This window comes from Oryctolagus cuniculus, chromosome X, assembly GCF_964237555.1.
Source record: "Oryctolagus cuniculus chromosome X, mOryCun1.1, whole genome shotgun sequence".
NCBI classification, from domain to species: Eukaryota; Metazoa; Chordata; class Mammalia; order Lagomorpha; family Leporidae; genus Oryctolagus; species Oryctolagus cuniculus.
The window spans coordinates 53,583,231-53,597,531 of NC_091453.1; the positions used below are offsets into that span (position 1 = coordinate 53,583,231).

At 35.4% G+C, this 14,301-nt stretch overlaps 1 protein-coding gene across 3 annotated transcripts in view; it reads left to right on the forward strand.

The window, feature by feature from the left end:
* Positions 1 to 11,123, forward strand: part of CHIC1 (cysteine rich hydrophobic domain 1) — an 81,600-nt gene extending 70,477 nt beyond the window's left edge. For all 3 annotated transcript variants that reach the window (XM_008272813.4, XM_002720115.5, XM_070067138.1), the window contains 3 exons: positions 2,952 to 3,008; positions 3,279 to 3,338; positions 4,847 to 11,123. In XM_008272813.4, the coding sequence (XP_008271035.1) occupies positions 2,952 to 3,008; positions 3,279 to 3,338; positions 4,847 to 4,897 (168 nt within the window). In that variant the 3' untranslated portion in view covers positions 4,898 to 11,123. The remainder of the gene's footprint in view (positions 1 to 2,951; positions 3,009 to 3,278; positions 3,339 to 4,846) is intronic.
* The last annotated feature ends 3,178 nt before the right edge of the window (positions 11,124 to 14,301 follow it).

Consider the following 14,301-nt stretch of genomic DNA (forward strand, 5'->3'; position numbering starts at 1 on the left):
AATACTCATATATTATTTCACTCGACAGGCTATATACAGTATAGCCCAAATAGTTCCCTTATTAGGATCTTTCAAGGCCAAAATGAAGCTGCTGTCAGGATGGCATTCCTTTCTGGAGAGCCTAAAGAAGAATTTACTTCCAATCTCATTCACATTTTGGCAAAACAATTTCTTCTTAAATTTTCTATGTGTCCCTTTCCATCATAAAGCAAACAGTAGTGGATTGAGTCCCTCTTATGCCTCAAATCTCTCTATCCTTCCACCAGCAAGAGGGCTCATGTGATTAAATTAACCCTACCCTAGGAAGCCCTTATATTCTCCCTATTTTAAGACTATTTAATCAATAACTTTAATTGTGTTTGCAGTGTCCCTTTTGCAGTGTAACATAACAGATTAACAATGTAATTCCAGGAAGTGAAGATCATGGGAGCCAGAATTCTACATATCACAATCTTATCTTGCAAACTTGCTGAACTCACTTATTAGTTCTAGTAGTGTTTTAAGAGTTTCCTTAGGGTTTTCCAGATGTAAGATTATGTTGTCTGTGAATGAAGACAGTTTCACTTTTGCTTTCTAGTCTGGATGTATTATTCTTGTGCAAGTGCCCTAGCTGCAACTTCCAGTACACTGTTGAGGAAAAAAATGTGGTGAGAAGAAACATTTCTGTCTTATTCCCAATCTTAAGAGGAAGACATTTACTCTGTCTCCATCAAGTATGACAATAGTTGTAGCGTTTTCCATAGAAATCTTTTATCAAGGCCGGCGCCGCGGCTCACTAGGCTAATCCTCCACCTTGCGGTGCCAGCACACCGCGTTCTAGTCCCAGTCGGGGCGCCAGATTCTGTCCCGGTTGCCCCTCTTCCAGGCCAGCTCTCTGCTGTGGCCCAGGAGTGCAGTGGAGGATGGCCCAAGTGCTTGGGCCCTGCACACCATGGGAGACCAGGATAAGCACCTGGCCTTCGGATCAGCACGGTGCACCGGCCACAGCGCGCCGGCTGCGGCGGCCATTGGAGGGTGAACCAACGGCAAAGGAAGACCTTTCTCTCTGTCTCTCTCTCACTGTCCACTCTGCCTGTCAAAAAAAAAAAAAAAGAAATCTTTTATCAAGTTGAGGAAGTTCCCATCTGCTCCTAGTTTTTTTAGTTTTGATCTTGAATTGGTATTGAATTTTGTCCAATGCTCTTTCTAAATCTATTAAGATATCATGCGGTTTTGGTCCTTTATTCTGTTAATGTTTTAAATTAGTTTATTTTTGGTACCTGGGATGGATAACACTTTATAATGATTCAGTTTGCTAGTATTGTTGAAAATTTTGTGTATATACTACTGAGGCAGATTGATATGGAGGTTTCTTTTCTTTTTTTTTTTTTTTTTTTTTTTTGACAGGCAGAGTGGACAGTGAGAGAGAGACAGAGAGAAAGGTCTTCCTTTTGCCGTTGGTTCACCCTCCAATGGCCACCGCGGCTGGCGCGCTGCGGCCTGCGCACCGCGCTGATCCGATGGCAGGAGCCAGGTACTTATCCTGGTCTCCCATGGTGTGCAGGGCCCAAGCACTTGGGCCATCCTCCACTGCACTCCCTGGCCACAGCAGAGAGCTGGCCTGGAAGAGGGGCAACCGGGACAGAATCCGGTGCCCCGACCGGGACTAGAACGCGGTGTGCCGGCACCGCAAGGCGGAGGATTAGCCTAGTGAGCCACGGCGCCGGCCTGGAGGTTTCTTTTCTTTTAACATCTTTGTCTGATATCAGAGTTACAATGTCCTTACAAAATGAGTTGTGAAGTGTTCCCTCCGTCTTTAGGAAGAATTTGTGAAACATTGATATTATTTCTTAAAATATTTGGTAGAACTCATAATTAAAGCCCATTGTACCAGGTTTTCCTTTGTGGAAAGACTTTAATTACTAATTCAGTATTTTTGCTTATTATTATCTGATTTTTATCTAGAGATATTCTATCAAATATAATGACCCAGAGAAATACTGTAGCTGGTGTTGTCACTGATCTGGTCAGTGATAAATCAGCCACTTGATTCAGTTGCCATTGATTGTTAACTTACATAGTTGAGCAAGTAGAATAGTTTCTTATGTTGGTACTTTAAAAATCATTTCAGATATAGTCTGGCTTGTTAACATTTAATTTTAGAGAATAGTTTCCAAAGTTAAGAATGCCTGCCAACAGTTTTTAAAATCAGAAATTTCATAAAGCTCTTCCTTCAGTAAGAATGAGAAATGCCTTTAATGGCTTTTTATTTTTATTTTTACAAAAGCTTTGCAAACTTTTCTTACTCCCCATAAAATATATGCATTACTAATGGAAAACCTCAGCCTCCATTTACTACATTGCAGCTTCTCATATTTTTATTTTTCCTATAAATACAAGTTTCCTTACTGGCTTTTTTTTTTAACATGTTCTTTTCAGTGGAAGTTCTGATTTATGCTGATTTGTTTTATTCAGTCTACAGACCTTGACTGGAGGTTTTATGCCAGGAGCTCTGATAGGAAAACTTTCTATCAGACTAGCTTGACATATTAGATGCTTATTTAAGAAAAAAGGGACTCTGTGAAAGCTGTGTGAAAATCTAGATTATATACAAAAATGGACTATGATTTCAAGGTAACGATGTTGTTGAGGTTTTCACAGTAGTCGAGTGAATGGCCTTTCCATGCAGAACAATTTGTGCAAAATATTTCTAATGTATATTTCATTTTGAAAATCATATACAAGAATCTAATAAGTAGATATATAGATTGAGATCTTATTATAACTGTATAATAATCCCCAAAATGTTACTCTTCTGGCAGTTTCACTTACATTATTTTTTCCTGATTTTCTATTAGAAAAACAAGAGGAGATAATAATTAGGTCGTATAAGTAGGCAGAAAAATACAGATACATGTAGTTTAGGGCTCTTCATTTCATCTTGTAACAAATGTCTTGGTCCTTTTTCTTAGACCAGAAGATCCATTCAGAAGTTATTAGAATGGGAAAATAACAGATTATATCACAAGGTAAGAAATTTAAGCAAATAAATGCCTCATTCTTATATTCACATTATAAAATTGAAAAAAGAATAAGTATAAAATGGTAATTTTGGGGCCACAAAGGAATGGATTACAGAACTAATACTTTGTTTTTAGTATATATTCTTTACAAGGTGTTTAAGTGCTGTGTTTTGTGTCTTATACTTATTAACGAATGATTTTGAGTGATTTCAAATGTATAGATTGTAATTAGTTTAAATTGATATAAACATTCTTTAAAAAAACTGTACTTTCTAGCTTGCTTTGCACTGGAAGTTGACTAAAAGGAAATGTGAAACTAGCAATATGATGGAGTATGTAAGTATGAAGTTCTTAATTACATTTTTTGGATTTCATCCTAAATGTAACATTTCACTGGGTTTATTATTTATCAGCTCTTCTTTCTGCCTTCTTTTTTCTGCTCAGCCTGAACTTTTGTTAGTTGGAATGTAGAGATTACCTTCCATCTTCTTTAGATGTGTAAACCCAAAGTAATTTGAAAGCTAACAATTTAGATCTTTGAAAGTTCTCAGCTAGTGTGTTCAGATGGCAACGTTGTACAACATTAATCTTTATTTTATTTTATATATTTATTTATTTGAAAGGCAAGTGACACAGAGAGAGGGAAAGACAGGCAGAGAGATCGTGTATCTGCTGGTTCACTCCCTGAATAGCCACAACAATCAGGGCTGGGCAGGCCAGAACTAGGAGTCTGGAACTCCATCCAGGTCTCCCATGTGGGTGGCAAGAACCCAAGTACTTGCATTCCTAGGTGCATTAGCGAGAAGCTGGATCATATGTGAAGTAGCTGTACCTCAAACTGATACTTCCATATAGGATGTTAGTGTTTCAAGCAGCAGCTTAAGCTATTGGGCCACCTTGTCACCCTCTTAATTTTATTTTAACATAGGCACAAACCATAGCATATTATGGTAGGGATAGCCACTGTCAAACAAAATATTTCTAAATGTCATCTTGTCAAAACTTGCATAAATACAAAATGATTTCTGAATTCTAGGTTCATATTCTTGGTTTTTTTTTTCCTTAGCTGACATTTAACTTTTCATGAGGAAAGCTATTGTCCCCCCGCCCCGAAAACACTGCAGTTCTAGTCATAAAACCAACTTGTAAATTTGCATATAACCAATGTTATCAATTCAACACCAACATTCAAGAGATTATTAACTTATCCAAACTTAACTGAAATAGTGTATATTTAATACAAACATTCCATTTGCATCTCATAAATAAGGATTATTATGGCATCTCTCTATACTTTGAATAATTTGGAGGAAAACGTACAGATGACCACAAGTCTAAAATCGGTTATACTTAAACATACACAAATATATTAGATTTTTATTATCATATTTGGGCACTTTATTATTTTTCGCAAACAACTTGTAAGAGGGTAATCTTCAATGTCAACTGCTTTAATTGAAAAAATATATAAAACTATTTATTCTTATCTGTATAACATAGTTTTAATCCCTTCTATTTAGCTCTTAAAAAGGCAGGTAGGAGAACGACATGATAATGTAATAGGGTTTGCTCCTCTGAATCAAAACAAATAGTTATTATAAATCAGATAAATAAAAACTCTTAGCTATAGCAAGTAGGTTTTTTTGCCACCTTAGTTTTTAAGTTGCCAGTCTAATCATAACTTGGGATATGTTCTTTATCTGTTTCATGTTTTTTACTTACTTTATTTAATGCCTGATCAAAAACTATATTCCTGTGAAAAATTATTATAAAGTTTCTTGGTATTATGTTACATTAAATGAAAAATATTTTGTCAATATGTTCTTGTTTGTTTTATTTTACAGGTAATACTAATAGAATTCTTACCAAAATATCCCATTTTCCGACCTGACTGAGAAGTTTTATTCGGTCACTTCTGTGTTTCCTGTCATTTCCTACCCTTAGTGCCTTGTAGATGATTTTGGAATGAAGATGGTCTCCTTTGCTGTGTTCAACTTATTCTTTATAATGGTAGAATATTCTCCTTGCTTTTTTAATTTTTGTTGGTTTGAAGAAAGAAATTTGCACATCTTTTTTGTTGTTAAATGAGGCTTGTGTTTTGCACTCTCAATTTTTAAATACACACATCAACATATACATATATATATATTTGTATATATATATATATATTTGCCACTAAAGATAAAACATCAGTGCTGGTGTTTTAAAAAAACAAAAACTTGTTCTCAGCATGCTGCCTTATAATTTTCATACTCACTGTTTCTAAATATGCATCATTTTTCTAGGCTACTTAATGCTCTGTAATCCCTTACTGGACACACTTAAATAGCTTTTGGTAGCTTTTAGAAATGGTTTTACTCTGCTTTTAAAGGATACGCTTTTAAAGGACATGCAATTAATAGCACTGGTTTCGTCCTGCACTTTGCTAAATTATGTTAGTGGATAAAATATATTTAAACTCCTGAAGACTTGTAAATATTGTCTCTTTGCATAATGTAAAATGTGATATGCCATGGTTTACAGAATGTAATATTACTCTTACTGTATTGCCAACAATTCTGCATAGATTTTAATAGGAATGAAGTTTGCAAGCATCCTTTTGAATGTAGAGACCGTTAACATGCCGTTTTATGGCAAAGCCATAATAAGTATGTTAAAAATTTCAGGTGTAGGGCAGGGTTGCCCTTTGTAACAAATGGATTAAAAATGAAACCAAGAACTTTATGTTTTCCATTTAATTCAATGATTCCCATTTTGCCTTCCCCCTCAATCTCCAACAGAATTTACTTAACACCTGGCACATTTCACAACCTCACTTATTCATCATTTGTTTCCCTTTATGTGTATTTCCCTCCTTTGCAAATACACACAACTATGACCTTTAAAGGAGTATTTTGAGATTTCAGATGTCTTGGGAGGTATCTAGAACTCCATAAAAGCCACTTGTAGTCCCGTTCTTAAGTTCCAATATTCTGCTTTGAGAAAGAGAATGAACTTGTTGAAAAGCTATAGATAAAGAATATCTAGTGGCTGATTCATAACTGATCAAATATTCTCAATCTGTTTTTGAGGATCTTTTTTAAACATTTGGATATTACTAGTGGAAAAGACAACTGTTATACAAATACAAAAGTATTTTAGTTTATAAATTCACCAAACATGTAGCCATTTCATTGTTGTGTGCATATTTCTCTATTTCTCCTCACCATTAAAATGAGTGAGAGCACCACACTCTTAATTCTATTAGAATTTGAAATTTAGTATAACAAAAGCTTCATATTACACTAATGCAACTGCAAATGTATGCCTGCGTGTAGGCATTATTTACAATGCACAGTGCTAAAAATAAGTGTCTAAGACTGAATAATACTCTATTTGTCATCTTACTCTTAATGCCTTCAGTAAATTTTTCGGCAAGCATTCATCCCAGTGAAGAAAACAATCATTATTCGTGCATACAAGGGCAAGCCTTTTATGCCACTTTTAAAACACATGCCTAATTTGAAATCCACAATCCTTGACCAGTAACAAAAGATACACTCTTTGGTATGTGATGATAATTATTTGCACAAACACTTTTCCACTTTCCTCTGTAGAGCTTCATTACCGCCATGCCACCCAGGGACCCCTAGTCTCCACTTTTAATATATTGTGTATGCCTGCAAATGTCATATGTCTGCCTGTCCCAAAAGAGAAGGTATATTTTTATAGACAAGGTGGAAACCTCTGAAAATCATACCAAATGTCTTGTTTTACAGCTAAGGTCAGGGAAAAATTGTATCTTTGGTATATGTTCTAGCTAATGTCATCAACTTTATGCTTCAAACTGTGACTTTTAATACTAAAATTAATTTTCAGCATAACAGAATTTCTAATTATTACTGATAGCTTTTAAGTGTCAGCCCTTAAAAATCTTATCTTTTTCTGTAACTTTAGAATTTTGTCTTATGGTAGTCATATTAACTTTTTCTGCCATGTATAAATCACACTTGATTTTGCTCAAGGAACAGCAGAAAGTGGTGAATTGTTTCCATGAAACAAATATTGAGACAAGAGTAGAGTGTATCTGGCAGTGACAGACTATAATTCAAGTTACAGTAGTATTTATCATAAACAACATGCCAGCTTGTATAAACTTAATTATAACCTAATCTTAAATTTACAATTGTGTTATTCATTATGCTTGTTGACCTATCTTCTTTGACCCACCCAGAAAACACCCAATTTTCTTTCTCTCTCTCTCTCTCTCTCTCTCTCTCTCTCTCTCTTCTGCTCTACTTTTTCAAACTATTTAATTTTGCAGGGAATTGATTAACAGTTGAATATTTTAGAGTGTTGGGTGGGGGAAAATCTTTTTAATGAAATTGGCAGCAGTGAATACTGAAACAACAGAGCACACTATAGTAATTATTTCATCTCCCATCAGACCTTTATTTTATACTCAGGATAGAACACACTTGTATTTTTCCATTGGTTTAGTAAAATATTTTTTCAAAAGGTGTTTTTAGATTGAACTAATTTTGAATTTCTTTGTTACCATAACGTTCCTTCAAGAAATCTAACCTGGTAGTTTTTAGAGAAAGATTGCATGTATTTGCCAAAATTTATAAATCTCATAAGGCTTTGAAGTTACAAGTTAAAGCTATTCTTTAAAATTAATGTTCCAATGCTTCTTATTTGGTCCAAGATTCTGGCTTAATAAATTTATCCAATTGGTCATTTTAAATCTTGTCAAAAAGCCAGTGGCATGTGAATTATTAATAACAAATATTGACAAGTGTCATTTAGAGATTTATTAACTCCATCCCAAACATGTCCTCTACTCTTTGTTCCCTCCTACCCCCTATGTTAATTTAGGAAAAAGACTGCTGTAGTTAAACTTTAGAAGTAGATGGAGAAGTGCCTTGTCTTTTTTGAACAAAGATAACACAGGATGCTGAAGGAAGAAGAATGAAGATCATTATATTAAAAATAATCTTTTTTACTAGGTATAAAAATATTTCACTAGTCTATTGTCCTTCTTTTATTTTTTATCCAAACACCTGTCTCCTTATTTTTCCCCAATAAGGTGATATATTAGTGACAAGATGCTACAGAAAAGGACTATCAGTCACATAAAAATAGTGTAATTCTAGTGTTGGTAAGCTTGTAATTTAACATGGTTCTAGAAGGACAGTAATTTTTGATGGAAGCTGTACCAAAACCCACTTTAGGTATTTAATGCACATGCTATTCATATTGTCATGACCTATAAACACTAGTGTCTGAGCAAATAATCAAACTGTATTACTATTTATCACTGTCATTTTAGTGAAATTTATTCTCATTTTTAAGCAATTTGAGTAAAGTTTAATAACATTTGTAAGCCTTTGAACAAATAGGGTTTTTTTTTACAAATGTATGAGAGATTTAAGAAACCATTGCATTTTTATTTTGTTTACAAATTAGCTGCCACTTAAAAAATAAAATCTTACAACTTGAACATAAAGTCCACACACACTATTTCAGTATAATTTTCTATATTGGCCTAGGATGGTATGGAAATTGTATTCAGCCAATTAATTGGAGCAGTTTCACATAATGGAAATATTTTTTGCTAATTTGATTATAAGTTCTCAAATTCATTGAAATTAGGTCCTCTTATGTATATAAGAGTCTGCTTCTTAAAAACCATCTATTTTGCAACAGTTATCAAATTGTTTGTCAAATTGTCATGAACTTTTGGGAGATTTTCCATAGAAATGAAATAGTTCTTATTAACACCTGTTCATGCCATATGTTGACTAAAAATAATTGAAAGATATATATCTGACTTTATCTTACCCCAAATTTCTCATACCCGATTCTAAGCCAGTCTTTATTTTGATGATGGCAACCTGAGAATCTGCTCCATTTTCTGTGGACTTTTTCAAATTCATTTTCCATAAGGAAATGGTGTAATATGTTAGCCCCAGACAAGTCACTTATATTGCATGTAAGTTTTTTCATCTGTAAAATTACAGGATTGAACCTAGAGATGGACAGAAAATTAGAAATCAGCTAACATTCTGTGATTCTAGGAATCCTTAGCGAATTTTTACTCCATAGAACCTCAGAATGAGTATTCTCAGATCTACTCCCCTTGTTGGAAACTCTCTCAGTGCCTTGCACACAGTAGAAGTTCGATATGCCAACTGGCTGCCAGTTGGTGTTAATCTCATATAGACTGAAAGAACCTGATGCCTGCTAGACCTTTGTCCCTCCATAATGATAAGATTGAATGTAGTTTTGCTAATAACTGAGGACTGAGGTCTGTGTGCTTTGCCTATGTGGAATCTGATTATCGGGGTGAATCCAAGCAAGAATTATAGCTGTGACAACAATGGTGATATGGGAGGACCCACTTTAACATTTATGTGAAAAGCTTCATATCCTATCCAATATCTGTTTTAGTGTCTTATCAAGTTCCATACCCTCAGAAGATCTTTTGGAACAAATTGATAAAATTAAGTGGAAAGGAAAGTGAATTTAAACCCAAGTCACTTCTAGTTTAATTCTTAGCTCTGCTGCTTAATTCCTCTGTACCTCATGTCCTCATTGTTGAAGTGGGGACAAAATCTGGACCTACCTCACAGGGGAATTGAGGATTTTCTTCACATATTAATGTGCTTTGAAGTTGATTGAAAGATATACTGGATATCATAATTGTGTAATTTCTAAGTATATTTTCTTTAAATATGTGTTGTGATGTTTTCTTTCTCAGACTCTACAGAATGAGTGTTGCAGACGATCTATTTTTTCAGTGGTAAATTTTTTATTAATCCCATATTTGTTAATTATGGGTAATTATACTATGTTAATACTTGATTTAGGGAGGAAAAGCAGGTAGATGTAAACCAGTGGTTCCCAATGTGGGGCAGATGAAGATTTCAATGGAGTCTATCCTTTTTCAATATTTCAAAAAATGCTAGAAACCCATAATATTTCTGCTGCATAAGCCAGCTAAGGCTTTGGATTTCCATGTATTTGTTTACATTCTTTCAATTATTAATGCTGCTTCTCAACATTGATCAGAAGCTGTGAATATCAGTATGCTTTTGATTAATAAGAAAAAGCCTATTATTACATACAGTTCAGTAAATACTTAAAATCAAGGGAAAGAGATAATGAAGAGATCTTTATGGTGAAAATGTTGGGAGCCACTTTTATAAGATTATTTGACCCTCTCCACAGATGACTTACTTAAGTCCCTAAATACTTGTAATTAGATACTAGATTGTGTGTGTGTGTGTGTGTGTGTGTGTGTGTTCTGACTAGATTGGGCTATACCACTTCAGGTTAGAATTTGCCTTCATTTTTTTTTTCTGTTTCAGGATAATATAACTGAGCTAACTTATTTAGTTATGTAATGTAACTCATACAAACACACACATATAAGATTGCAAATGTGGAAAGTGTTATGTTCTAGCATTGGACTGAATATCAATTTCTGAGTCTCTCAAAGTAGTTCTGTGTATAAACTCAACATGATGAATCAAGGCAATAATTTCTCAGATGTTCCTTTGGTTCCTGCCTATTTTATTCACCTTTATCTCAGCTTAATTTTCTTAATTTTCTGTTTTTTCAGTAAGCAAATAGTGTAAAATTATTTTAATGCCTGGACTTTGGAACAAGTTCCAAATGTTTGAAAATATGTAATCTACAAGGTAGTTTGCCATCCTTGGACTAACCACTACAAATATGAGTCTCAGCTGCAAGAACAGGACATCCGGATAGCTAGAAGCAGACATTTGCCCAGAACACCTGGTTGAAAAGCCTAGGATTTCTACTTTTTGGGAGAGGATTCCTGTTGGGACAGCTTTACCAGAAAAGAATAATAGTGGACATGTCCATCCGAACCAAGAACTTTCATGCATCTTGTATTGTTACATAGCCTGTGGAATGAATTCATTTTTCTCCCTTGAGTCCAGGAATGACTCCCCTGGAAGAACTCAACCTATATACAGCTGTGCCAAAATGAAGGATACCTGCCTCTCTGAAACTTTCACTGCTGCTTCTGTCGTTGTTCACTTGTCAGATAAAATTTTATTATCTCAGGATGCAAAATTAAAATAAAGTAAAAATCTATGTAATGAGTTGAAATGTGTGCGATTTGTTTTCTTTTTTTTTTTTTTTTGGTGCATATTCCTTCTCCCTTCCCTATAGTTGCATCATCATAAGATAGTTACTTGATGCTTCCTTTAAAAAATTATTCATTTATTTATTTGAGAGACATGGAGAGAAAGAGCGAGAGAGAGATACTGACTCCTTCCATACACTGATTTACTTCTCAAATGCCCATAATGGCTGGAATGGGCTGTGCTGAAGCTGGGAGCTAGAAACTTAAAGCAGGTCTCCAACACAGATGGTAGGGGCCCAATTACACAATCCATCACACTGCATCCTGGGGTCCGCGTTAGCAGGAAGCTGGAGTCTGGAACTGAAGTCAAGTATGGAAGCCAGGTACCAAGATAGAAGACATATCTTAACCACTAGGTCAACTAAGTGCACTCTCAAAGGGTTCCTTTTAACACTGTATCTTCTGTATTGTCCCTTCCCACAATTAATTGCTAGTGTGTGTCTGATTCTATAAGTAATTCATGCTGATTTGTCTATGGCAGCCTTTCTTATGTCCAGTGTTGAACATTTGGCTAAGTAGAAAGTGGTTTCTAGGGGCCAGCATTATGGCACAGCAGGTTAAGCTGCTACCTGTGTTGCTGGCATCCGATTTGGGCACCAGTTCACATCCAGACTGCTCCACTTCCAATCCAGCTCCCTGTTAATGCACCTGGGAAAGCAGCAGAGGATGGCCTGAGTCCTTGGGCCCCTGCACCCGCATAGAAGACCCAGAAGAAGCTCTTGGCTCCAGGCTTTGGCTTGGTCCAGCCCCCACCATTGTGGCCATTTAGGGAGTGAGCCAGCAGATGGAAGATTCTCTCTCTCTCTCTGTATTTCAAATAATTACATACATATTCTTTTTTTTTAATTTTTTCCCCAAGGAAACCTTTTATTCAAGGAGTACAAATTTCATAGTACAATTTTAGGAATATAGTGATTGTTCCCACCATACCTACTCTCCCACCCCAACTGCTCTCACATTCTCAGTCCCATTCTATTAAGGTTCATTTTCAATTAATTTTAAGCACAGAAGACCAACTCTATACTAAGTAAATATTTCAACAATTTGCACACACACACAAACTGAGAACAAGTTTACGGTCAATTCTCATAATACATTGAGGACAGAGGTCCTGCATGAGAACTGATTGCACAGTGACTGCTGTTGTAAATTTAACAATTAACACTCATGTATGACAACAATGATCACCCAAGGCTCTTGACATGAGCTGCCAAGGCTGTGGAAGCCTTTTGAATCCATAATCTCTGTTAGTATTTAGACAAATCCATAAGCAAAGTGGAAGTTCTCTTCTCCCTTCAAAGAAAAGTACATCCTTTCAATTGTTTTGAATAACTTGAGAAGAATTGGTGTTAGTTCTTTTTTAAATATCTGATAAAATTCAGCAGTGAAGCCATCTGGTATTGGGCTTTTCTTTCTTGGGAGGGATTTTATTACTGATTCAATCTCCATTTTGGTCATTGGTCTGTTTAGCTTTTCTATGTCTTCATGGCTCAATTTAGGTAGGTAGTATCCATTTCTTCTAGGTTTCCCAGTTTGTTAGCATATAGCTATTTTATTTCTGTGGTGTCTGTTGTTACATTTCCTTTTTCATATTATTTTACTGATTTGGGTCTTCTTTTTTTGTTGGTTGGGCCAATGCTGTGTCTATTTTATTTTATTTTTCAAAAAACCAGCTCTGTTTTGCTGATCTTTTGTATTTTTTTGTTTCAATTTTGTTGATTTCTTCTCTAATTCTAATACTTCCATTATCCTACTAGTTTTGCATTTGGTTTGCTGTTGTTTTTCTAGATCCTTGAGATGCATTGATAGCTCATTTATTTGGTGCCTTTTTGATTTCTTGATGTAGGCACCTATTGCTATAAACTTAGCTCTTAACACTGCTTTTGCTGTATCCCATAAGTTTTGATATGTTTTATTGTCTTCATTTGTTTCCAGAATTTTTTTATTTATCTTTTGATTTCTTTTATGACCCACCTGATTTCTTCTATGACCCACTTGTCATTCAGAAGCATGTTGTTCAGTCTCCATGTGTTTGCATATGTTCTAGAGATTCCTGAGTTGCTGATTTCCAGCTTCAATGCATAGTGGTCCGAGAAGATGCATGGTATGGTTTTGATTTTTTTTTTAATTTGCTGAGACTTGTTTTGTGGCCTAGTATGGGGTCAATCCTAAAGAAAGTTTCATGCACTGGTGAGATGAATGTGAATTTCGCAACTATAGGATGAAAAGTTCTGTAGATATCTGTTAGATCCATTTGGTCTATAGTGCCAATTAAATCTGCTGTTTCCTTGCTGTAACAGGCTGATGGCAAGCTCATTGCTGGGCACAACCATTGTGTATGTCCAAAATGGTGCTTGCCATCAACCTATTACAGGACGCCATTGCAGGGTGATCAGGGAGAGAGAAGTGTGCCCCTCTTGTTTTTTCTCCTCTAGTTTGGCAGGTACACTACTCCCTATGGGGCTCCGAGCTGGATTCTTTCTAGGCTTTCCCTGCAGCTTTTTTGCCAGTGGCTTGGGCTGCTGCAGTCTGGTCTTATCTCACTCTCCAATGCTGGTGCAGAAGCACTCAGATGCTGGGGTCCTGAGTTGTGCATGTCCACGCCCTCCATGTAGGTCCACTGTGTCCCTCTAATTTGTATAGAGTTTCCTCCTAAACTCTTCACTGAGACTGAATACATACATCTTTAAAGAGAGAGCTAAAAACCCACCATTGACTCTTTCTCTTTCTCTAAAATAACAAGGTGGTTTCTAAGCAACTCTGCATTCACCCTGCATGTAAACTATAAAATTGAAAGTATAGTACAAGTACAGTTCCACCTTACCAAGCATAAATGTTTAAGTACAAGGAATGTAGAAATGTGAAGCCACTTGACAAATTTTGGCTCTCCTAACCTGCATATTCTGTAAGAAATCCAAATGTTAACATCTATTTGAATTACTAATCAAGCTGATTAACATAGAATAATAGATTTTTTTTTTCAAAATATACCTAAGTCGGTGAATTCATCAAAACTAGAAAAATACAATATAATAAGAAAAACTGTTTAGTGTTTCTGGTATCTTTGTTAATTGTAAAGAATATTTCAAAAGGACTTCTAAGTTTCAAACTGTTAAAGCAGAGATGACACAGATAAACCTA